General features: G+C 32.6%; 1 protein-coding gene across 1 annotated transcript; it reads right to left on the bottom strand.

Annotated features, from left to right (window-relative positions):
- Positions 1-849: 849 nt before the first annotated feature.
- On the bottom strand, positions 850-9,153 carry LOC143068582 (perlucin-like protein). Its single transcript, XM_076242765.1, has 4 exons — positions 9,002-9,153; positions 5,227-5,324; positions 4,449-4,536; positions 850-1,119 (listed from the first exon to the last, which is right to left on the bottom strand). Exons 1-4 carry the CDS (start codon positions 9,054-9,056, stop codon positions 902-904), a joined length of 459 nt encoding a protein of 152 aa, XP_076098880.1. The 5' UTR covers positions 9,057-9,153; the 3' UTR covers positions 850-901.
- Positions 9,154-11,444: the final 2,291 nt, after the last annotated feature.

The following is an 11,444-nucleotide window of genomic DNA, read 5'->3' as shown; positions in this document are numbered from 1 at the left end:
ACAGGGAAGTTGTGTTCTTTATAAACGACTTTCTCTTGTTAACCAGAGCGGCCGGTTCATCATTGTTACCAGTTTTGAATTTTATCCTCCGAGTACCTGGGAAGCGTTATTCAAGTTATGGCCTAGCGTCAGTGTGGGGTCGTGCTCCTCGTTCACTCTTATTTTCCTTAGAGGAACTTTTGTTACTTCTGTTACCAGAAGAACACCTACTTGCCAATATTAAAAATGCCGGCGGTTTGTATCGTCTTGCCATACCTAACCTCGTAAAATACTGTTTCTCACTGCGGCCGATTTTATTCCACTTAAGATTTCTTCAATCATTTAGTTTTTACGGAGTTGCGGAATGATCGCCTATGAGACAAGTCAATTGTACAAAGCAACGTTGGTATTTGCATCTATTAAAAGGTAACCGTTCAACCTTCATCAATGAGAAAAACATTTACCATATGCTCCACACATTATTTCTTGAATTATTTTAATCTTTAATTAAACAGTAATCATATCCGGGTATAGTCCATTTGACTTCTATAAATCTTCACAAATGAAGGCAACAGTAGTATACCGCTGTTCGAAATTCATAAATCGATTGAGAAAAAACAAACAAATCCGGGTTACAAACTAAACTGAGGGAAACTCACCAAATATAAGAGAACTACAACAGAAACACAAAATTGAAATGTAACGCACACAGAAACTATGATATAACAATGGCCATTTTCCTGACTTGGTACAGGACATTTTAAGAAAAAAATAATACTTGAAAATTAATTTTTTACAAATAAACATTATTTTCTTGGCGTTTGTTAATGTATGATATATACGAACTCTGACAAATATTAAACACAGACATATAATTTGTTTTTTAATAGAAGTAATTCTATATCATTTCATTCTGGTCATTTCACTTTTCGCAAACAAATCGCAATCGGTGATCACCATGTCGATCATTCCACTTCATACCAAGTCTAGTATACACCTCCACACAATTTTCATGCCCTCCACTATTACTAGGTTGTGACTCATACCAGTTGAAATACGTTTGTTGTTCTTGTGTTGTAGCTTTCTGCCAGGCGCCTTCGGAGTACATGTCTGTTATGCCAATCCAAAAATCCGGGAATCCTTCAATTAAACACATAATTAAAAGTATAAAAAGTTAACAGTTTAAAGTACGTTAAGGTAACCGATACCACATCTTATATCTATAAAAGATTGAGACATACAAAAATTTTTTTTAGTTAAATTTTTCAATTTTCCACAAATTAAAATATAAATGACCATTGCATATTTATTATGGGTGACTTCTAGTAGCAGTTATTTGTAACAACAACAAAAAAATGATTCGAAAGATAAAACGTTATAATTTGTAGCATGATCGTTACTACTGTACAGTAAGGTTACGGTGTTTCCATCTTGTGGATCCATTTTGAATATACAAATCAAGTTAAACAAACTACAGCCATTGATTGAACTCCAAAATGAGTAAAACATATACGTCATTATGTAAGCGTCAGCTGTTGTACAGGCATTTCCTGCAATTCAAATACATAATAAAAAAAAAAAAATAAAAACTAGAGAAAATGAAACATAATGTAAGTTAACAGACTAAATAACTATTCTGCTTTATTGAAATCTAAGACGGTGAAAACATGTCATACAAACTTATTAGTCACCAAATGCTTACATGCAGTGTCATTTCGTCATTTTCGTCATTAGTTATGATTGAAACTGTCGGAACATCCGGATCTTTATAAATGTAAGAGTAAAACTTCACAGATACAAATATGGCTTATGTTGGGTCACTGTGAATTTGCTAACATTTGCAGTTTTGAAACAGAAAATTTCTCGAATCCAAACGGATGATAATAACATTCTCAACATAAGATTCGAAATTCAATATTCAAAACTGAGATTCGACATATGATATTTTAATTTGATATTTAAAAGATGCTTTTAAAAATAACCTATCAGACTAAAGGCTTTAATTTGTCACTTTATCACAACTAATCAAATAACAAGAATATAATAAAAGCAATGATAATTGGACCTTGTGACTTAAGACACAAACTACCACTTCACGACTCCTCTGTAAATATACCAGGAAACAAAGACAAATAGTAATGAATAAAAATATCTTCGTATGGTACCGAAATTATACGATAAATCAATTTTCGACGAACGCGAAACTTGAGTACAAAATGATAACATGGAATCTTTGATGAGTTATGTTTTTATAAAAAAAAAAATATGGTATGATTGCCAATTAGACAACTCTTCACAAGAGACTAAATGACACAGAAATTAACAACTATAGGTCACCGCACGACCTTTCCGTGTTGAATGCCGTGCTTTGACCTATAATTGTTTAATTTTATAAATTGTGACTTGGACAGAGAGTTGTCTCATTAGCATTTATACCGCATCATAATTTTATCTTATATTTATCTACTAACTCATTCGAGGGATACAAATATAAATACAAATAACAAAAACACAGAGTGGACGTCGCCGTGTACTTGTACATCCTTATCTTTTCCAAGAAAGAGATTATGTGATATAGATACAATAAATAAGCGATGATTCTTGAAAGAGAAACCATTAGCCCGGAGGGATCAGCGCTTCTCCATTGTATCATTACTTAAACTTTTGTGTTAATGTCTTTTCAAAATTAAAGCCTATTCATATTTTGAAGGTCATGTGAGCTTAAAGAACAATGTTATCGTGTCAAACAATGCATTACAATAAACTAAATATCACAATGAAATGCTTAAAAAAATACAAATATAATTCAACATGTCTGTCCTTAAAGGTCTTCATATTACCGGTACCAGGCATCTGAATAGTATATGTTTTTAGTGACAAATAAGACATTTTCGAAGTTATTTCTAATGTAATTGAAAGTGGAAATTGGGAATGTATCAAAGGAACAACAACCCGGCAATATATATAGTATATACAATAAGTAATTTTCTAATAAGAAGCGTAATTCTAGGCCCATTACGATTTTTTAGAATAGGAATTTGCGAATAAAATTATGTAGTGAACCAGATGTTAAATAAATTAATAAAACAAAAATGAACAAACAGAATATAATCATATTCGTTTCAAACATATGGAATAGCCAACAATAATCCGATAATAAACGATCAAACTCGCTTCTATTACACAATGACACACAAAAACGGAAAAAAAACCCACAGGAAATCTAGAGAATAAGGACAACAACAAAAATACAGGAACCATAAGTGATTGTATTGGGATTCAAGATGATGAACTTCTAGTATACTAAAAGGAAACCTATTTTTAAATGCTCTTCCTGTATAATATGCAATCGTTATAAGTGTACAACATTTTTGCGTGAGTCTAACCATTTATCGAAACTATAAACACAACGAAGATGACTTCAGATGGCTCGAAACTTCTAGTTTAGTTGATTTTGGCAAGTGTAACAACTATTTTTGTTTTGAAAATAATAAGGACAATCTGAACCAAATCAAAAATTTGTTTAAAGCAAGACTTTATTTTCTCTAACACATAAAAATTGATTTATGTTGCTTTAGAATTATATTTTCCTTCATACATATGGAATTTGAAAATCGAAAAAAAGATTATACAGATTTTCTTATCCATATGTTTTCATATGTAAACGGATGTCTGGTGAAAAAAAAAAGAAGATAAGAATTGAGAATGTGCCAAAGAGACAACAAACCGATCAAAGAGCAAAAAACTGCCGAAAGCCATCCATGAGCCTTTAATACAACGAGAAAATACCGCACCAGAGGCGTGCTTCAGCTGGCACTCAAACGGTTAAGGATAAGCTCCTCTTAAAGGATAACAAGAGGCCAAATAACATGCTTTATTCTTCAGTAATAATTTCCGTCGGGAATTAACAGAAAAATTGACGTTTACATGATAATGACTAATGGGACGTGGTTTCTCTGTTATGATTGATTGATTGATTGTTGGTTGCTTAACGCAGTATTAGCACAAAAAGGTTATATCGCGGCGATTCTTTGTTATGAGAGATGTCCCTATAAAAAATAGGGATAATAAAACATTTTCCTGTTTTAAATTTGATATTGAATTTGTTGAATTGTTTACCATATGTTTTCGTTAATTTTAAAATTATAGAAAACTTTATTTTGTATTCATATACTGAAAAAGTGCACTTCAGTTAATGGTATTGACTTGTTATGCTTATAGGTATCACTATGACTAGTCTTCACTCTTTCTTTATAGACATATTTTAAAACAAAAATGAGAACAGTTGGCCATCAAGTTTTGTTACATTTTTGTTTTATCCCCCTACCAATCTATGTGAATATAAATGACAGTGAACCCGGCAACTTCAAGCATATTTTTTATTTGTTTTGCACCTCGAACTATTTCGTATGTCTGTCATCATCTCAAGAATACCCAACCCCAGTAAATAAAAAAAAAACAACTCTTACTTCGATGTCTTGCCATTCTGGATAGGACTTGAAATTCCCAGTAGTTATCAATTTCAATCAGTTTTCCACCAACTGTTTTGCAGAAACTCTGAAAATAACATTTATGTTATATGATAAACTTCTTTTGCCATTTTTCAATAACGATCCGTAATTATATAAAGGTGCAACATTCCATTTTAAAGATCCAGGCTAAGTGATTTTAAAACGAAAACAAATGTGTACGTTCATGACAGTCGAAAAAACAAGTGTCAATTTCTCAATATTAAAGATACGGAAAATAAAAAGAAAACATATTCAAAACTATTCTCAAGATGATGTCCCTTAATCTCGAAGAAACTTATAAAATGAATGAAAGTTTGAGAAAGTTATCGAAGAATACAAATCAGCTTCATACTGAACCTAAATGTGGACAACGCTGAAGACACGACGACAGCACTTTATGACCTATTAAAAAAAATCATAATAATTTATGCAAAGCACATATTTTTACACTAATAACTATTGTTTGCTGTACTCTAAAAAAAAACCCACTGAAATATACATCTACAGACTTAAATGAAGATCTTATTTCGCAACACTCTGTGATGTGCTCTATTCCAGCTTAAAATGTATGTGATTAAACTTTAGCCTATACAGTGTTCCATTATATACAGATACTTTGGCCTATACTGATAATAAAAAGATGCTCATTTGTAAATTGTAAATAAAAAAAAAGTATTTGAAAGGCATATTATCCACACAGACTAATGTGAACCTTATATTTTGTAACTTCATTTACCATTGCACTCCAAAACGTCGCACTGAATCGACTAAAATAGTAACAATTGTCACGATAACCATGATGCCAGCCAATTGAGCATGTGTATGTTGCTGCATCTGTAAAGTTAAATTATACTTGTACATTGTGTCTTGTATAAAATTTATGGTGTATGTATAAGATTAAAAATTTGTAATAAGAAATATAATGACTGGCTCAATACTATTAGTTACATAGTGTGCTAGTGACCCAATACGGTATATATGGGGTCAGTAAATTCCATATGGGTATGAGAGCGAAGCTCGAATCCCCATATGGAATTTACTGACCCCATATATACCGTATTACGTCACTAGCACACTATGTAACGATTTTATCTTACCGACTATCTTAACGTGTAAAATTTAGACTAGTGACCTATCAAAATGAGCAAGTCTTCAATACAGTTAGCATTAACATGATTAAGAAACTACTTCCGTTGATCCTACAAAAGCAGATGCCAACAATGACAACTTGTTAGATTTAAATGTGTTTATGAATTTATTTCACTTTATCATCACTTTCTTCGTCTGTTGAAACCTTTAAGATTTTTTCTCTGACAGTACTGTTTTGTTTTTCTAAAGGGACGTAACACCACTACTTACGGTGTATGAAATAAGCCCCGCCTCCTTATTACCTTATATGGAATATGAAGGGACGTAACTCCACTACTAACCGTGTATGGAATAAGCCCCGCCTCCCAACTAACCTAATATTAAATATATACGGTTTCCACGAGGACGCTTTTAACCAATCATATACTGTACTAAAAACTGTGGAACATTTAAAAAAACATTTGTCTCTCTTATATATATTTGAAAATGAAACTTAATCCGACGAAAAATCGGGAAGTGATTTTTTCATCTTCTTTCATTTTTAGAAAAAAAAAATGTCGAACATATACAAACAAATAAGTACCGTATGCAGCCTTTGTAAACAGATACCAAACTGGTTGAAAACTAGTGGTTTTGATAAACCCCAAGCACGACACATGATTTTTTTCTCTCAATTCCATCGTATTTTTTTAGTGAAACCATTTGTATATACGCGCATCTTTGTCGAAATTAAAATAAAAACAAAACACTTATCAATATATCTATTCCTTTTGTTTTCGTATCTCTTACATAACAAGCTGACCACACTCTAATTTATTAATTATTTAGTTGACGCACATCAAAGTATGGACGTCAAGTTGTTTACATTGTTTTCTTGTTTCTAGTGGTAGATTTCGTTTTTAAAAGGTGATAATGGACGTCAAGTTGGTTACTTATTCCTTATTCCTTATTCGTTACTTATTCCCTATTCCCTATTCGTTACCTATTCGTTACTTATTACTTATTCCTTATTCGTTACTTATTCGATTTTTGATATCCTTCCCCCTTTTTAATTGTTTATATGCTTATCTCTGGTTATAGTTCTAAATTTGTTGAGGTAAAATTACCTTTTTATGACCTATTTATATGTGTTTGTGCTCAACCGATCCTGTTGCTTCATGTTCGATACTTATTTGTTTCTTATTTGATTTTTATACGTTCTACCTTTTAAATGTTTTATATTCGTATGTTTGAAGATCTGGTTCGAAGAGGTGAAATCACTTTTTAGCGCTTGTATAAAAATGAAGATGTGGTATGATCGCCAATGAGAAAACTCCCCACAATAGACAAAAATGACACAGAAATTAACAACTACAGGTCATGATACGGCCTCCAACAATCAGCAAAGCCCATACCGCATGGTCAGCTATAAAACATGTTAGCGGGGTGTACATCGTTTCGGAGCTTGACTAATACCTTGTTTATAACCCGCGTATTATACGTTGCACCTTTTAGAAAATGATTTTCAATTGTGTTCTTGTCTCTGGCGGTAACTATGTGTTCTTAGAGATGAAATAACCCTATTAGCACGTATGTACCCGTTCCAGCGCTCGGTTTATACCCTGTTACTTATTCGTTCCTTATTCGCTTTTAATACGCAGGGTATACGTTGCACCTTTTAAAAAAAGGATTTTAAATTGTTTTCTTGTTTCTAGTGGTAGATTTCGTTTCTAAGAGGTGATATAACCCTATCAGCGCGTATGTAGCAGTTTCAGCGCTCGACTGATACCCTGTTACTTATTCGTTCCTTATTCGCGTATAATACGTGTGTTTTACGTTGCACATTAAAAAAAATGATTTTCAATTGTTTTCTTGTCTCTGTCGGTAGTTATGTGTTTTCTGAGGTGAAAAAACCCTATTAGTGCATATGTACCCGTATCAGCGCTACACTGATACCCTGTTACTTATTCGTTTCTTATTCGCTTATAAAACGTGTGTTATGCGTTGCACTTCAAAAAAGAAAATATTTTTGTGTCTCTAAGGGTAACTGTCGGTTCTTAGAGGTGAAATAACCCTAATAGAACATATGTACCCGTTTCAGCGCTCGACTGAAACCCTGTTACTTATTCGTTCCTTATTCGCTTTTAATACGCGTGGTATACGTTGCACCTTGAAAACAAATCGATTCTCGACTGTGTTCAAGTCTCTGGGGGTAATTATGTGTTCTCTGATGTGAAAAAAATCCTATTAGCGCATATGTACCCGTTTCAGCGCTACACCGATACCCTGTTACTTATTCGTTCCTTATTCGCTTATAAAACGTGTGTTATGCGTTGCACTTTAAAAAAGAAATATATTTGTGTCTCTGGTGGTAACTGTCGATTCGTAGAGGTGAAATAACCCTAATAAAACATATGTACCCGTTTCAGCGCTCGACTGATACCCTGTTACTTATTCGTTCCTTATTCGCTTTTAATACGCGTGGTTTATGTGGCACCTTGAAATAAATCGATTATCGATTGCCTTCATGTCTCTGTCGGTAATTATGTGTTCGCTGATGCGAAAAAAACCTATCAGCGCATATGTACCCGTTTCATCGCTACACTGATACCCTGCTACTTATTCGTTCCTTATTTGCTTATAAAACGTGTGTTATGCGTTGCACTTTAAAAAAGAAATATTTTTTCATGTCTCTGGTAGTAACTGTCGGCTCTTGGAGGTGAAATAAGCATAATAGAACATATGTACCCGTTTCAGCGCTCGACTGATACCCTGTTACTTATTCGTTCCTTATTCGCTTAAAATACGCGTGGTATACGTTGCACTTTACAATAAATAGATTATCGAGTGTTTTCATGTCTCTGGCGGTTATTATGTGTTCTCTGAGGTGAAAAAAACGTATAAGCGCATATGTACCCGTTGCACCGCTTCACTGATACCCTGTTACTTATTTGTTCCTTATTCACTTTTTATACGCGTGGTATACGTTGCACCTTGAAATAAATCGATATTGTTTGGTTCAAAGTAAAATTGTCCGAGGACATTACTTTTAACTCATTTTGACTTATGAGAGATTTAGGCCTTCGGTAATATTGAGTCAATTACAACATAATAATGTGATGAGAGTAATGAGTTATTTTATACAATCAGCGTACTTTACTTGATAAAATAATTATAATGAAAACTGAGACAAAATGAATTCCGGCCAATAATGTAGCGTTCCATTCCAGTACAAACAAGGTATGGGGTAGTCAGATATTGCTTTGACGTCTGACGGAATTATTTAATGTCACTGGCCGTGCCGTGAGGAAGCAGCATGTTATACAAGACTAGTATACGTGGAGATGAACGCATGACAAAATGATTTCTGCTGTCTTTATTAGAAAGTCTATCTTTTTTTTAAATGACGACATCTGAATTAAATTAAGTATGTGTATACTCACAGTCAAATAAGCAGAATACAATTATAAGAGCAGTAATCTTATAAACAAACACCATTCTTCTTTATTCTGTATGCTTCACTGTTGAAATCGTTGACACGACAGATATGATAGAGTTTTTCATTTACGTGTTGGATCATACAAACAAAAGCTGTTACTATATAGTATTTCAAGATTAAATACTAATATTAAGTAATACGAATTAGTCATAATTAATAACGTTATGACAGACTTTACAAATTATAACCTTTTTTAACATTAATTTAATCATTTGTATGGTATTGACATCTTTTAATTTTGCTACAATTGCAATGTTACATTACCAGTATATTTATTTAATGTAAATATATATATAGCAGTGACGGATTCAGAGGATTCCAGAGGTTGGAACCATTTTTTTACGATAATTTTTTATCATGGGTGGGAGATCGCCCACTTTTTAAAATTGACGCGATCTGACCCCGAAAAGTTTTGTTGGATGCGCATTTAGATATTTAATATAAACAGTATGGTCACTTTTCACCGTACTTTTATTTTATAGCCCAAAACTAAAAATGTTGATCATGAAAACGTAATGGAATTTGAATATCAGAGTCTAAAATAGTTTCTACAATGATCTCACATCGGTCATATTATTATACCATCAATGAATAAAGAACATATGAACTTAGAAAGTTTGTAGCCAAGTATCTTTCTAATATTGTCAACACCAAATTGCACCTTTCCAACAAACTTCTTGAAATCAATTTGCTGATGATGCGAGACTTCCTTCAATAGCATACTAGTAATCAACAACTTTTTACTATATATATATATATATAGATATGATTGCTCTCAAACGCTTCTAAGGTTATTATGATGTCCCAGTGTATCCGTAGGACCGTTCATATTCATCAGACAGGACTACTTCTGTATCTTATATAAACAACATCAATATCGTTTTGATTAAACGAAATAAGAAAATATTAATTCTTTCAGTGAAATTATTAGATAACCCAGTGAATTGCTTATATTTAACATTGCTCCTTCAATTCGTATGACGGTAAACAAAATTGTATGCACTTCAAAATTACATTATATTTCTCAACGAATAACACTTTAAATCTTTATTTTACCTTTTTGGTAACTGTTTTGCAATTAAAATTACAATTTTGTTTAAAATATCTTCAAATAAAATGTGTTGTATTTTGTATAGACGTCAAGTTGGTTACTTATTCCTTATTCGTTACTTATTCCCTATTCCCTATTCGTTACCTATTCGTTACTTATTCCCTATTCCCTATCCGTTACCTATTCGTTACGTATTCCCTATCCCTATTCGTTACTTATTCCCTATTCTCTATTCCTTTCCTATTCGTTACTTATTCCCTATTCCCTATTCGTTATCTATTCGTTACTTATAACCTATTCCCTATTCGTTATCTATTCGTTACTTATTCCCTATTCCCTATTTGTTACCTATTCGTTACTTTATCCCTATTCCTTATTCGTTACTTATTCCTTATTTTATTCCCTAATCGTTACTTATTCCTTATTACCTATTCGTTACTTATTCCCTATTGTCTATTCCTTTCCTACTCGTTACTTATTCCCTATTCCCTATTCGTTACCTATTCGTCACTTATTCCCTATTCCCTATTCGTTACTTATTCCCTATTCCCTATTCCCTATTCGTTACTTATTCCCTATTCCATATTTGTTACCTATTCGTTACTTATTCCTTATAATTTTATTCCCTTATCATTACTTATTCCTTATTACCTATTCGTTACCTATTCCTTATTTTATTCCCTAATCGTTACCTATTCCTTATTACCTATTCGTTACTTATTCCCTATTTTCTATTCCTTTCCTACTCGTTACTTATTCCCTATTCCCTATTCGTTACTTATTCCCTATTCCCTATTCGTTACTTATTCCCTATTCCCTATTTGTTACTTATTCCCTATTCCATATTTGTTACCTATTCGTTACTTATTCCTTATAATTCTATTCGCTAATCGTTACTTATTTCTTATTACCTATTCGTTACCTATTCGTTACTTATTACTTATACCTTATTCGTTACTTATTCGATTTTTGATATCCTTCCCCCTTTTTTAAAATAGTTTATATTCTTATCTCTGGTTATAGGTCTAAATTTGTTGAAGTTAAATGAACTTTTTTATGACCTATTTATATGTGTTTGTGTTCAACCTATCCTGTTGCTTTATGTTCGATACTTATTTGTTTCTTATTTGATTTTTAGACGTTCTACCTTTTAAATGTTTTATATTCGTATGTTTGAAGATCTGGTTCGAAGAGGTGAAATCACCTTTTAGCGCTTGTATAAAAATGAAGATGTGGCATGATCGCCAATGAGACAACTCCCCACAATAGACCAAAATGACACAGAAATTAACAACTACAGGTCACGATACGGCTTTCAACAATAAGCAAAGCCCAT

This window comes from Mytilus galloprovincialis, chromosome 3, assembly GCF_965363235.1.
Source record: "Mytilus galloprovincialis chromosome 3, xbMytGall1.hap1.1, whole genome shotgun sequence".
Classification (NCBI taxonomy): domain Eukaryota; kingdom Metazoa; phylum Mollusca; class Bivalvia; order Mytilida; family Mytilidae; genus Mytilus; species Mytilus galloprovincialis.
The sequence above is the reverse complement of the archived record's forward strand: the minus strand, read 5'-3'. Positions and strand labels throughout refer to the sequence as shown.

What these genes read in the sequence shown, in the direction of transcription:
- LOC143068582 (XM_076242765.1), bottom strand. Translation starts at nt 9,056, where the DNA reads ATGGTGTTTGTTTATAAGATTACTGCTCTTATAATTGTATTCTGCTTA. An exon ending in CGACGTTTTGGAGTGCAATG is followed by an intron (nt 4,537 to 5,226) that starts GTAAATGAAGTT and finishes TGTTATTTTCAG; the next exon opens with AGTTTCTGCAAAACAGTTGG. An exon ending in CAGAATGGCAAGACATCGAA is followed by an intron (nt 1,120 to 4,448) that starts GTAAGAGTTGTT and finishes GTTTAATTGAAG; the next exon opens with GATTCCCGGATTTTTGGATT.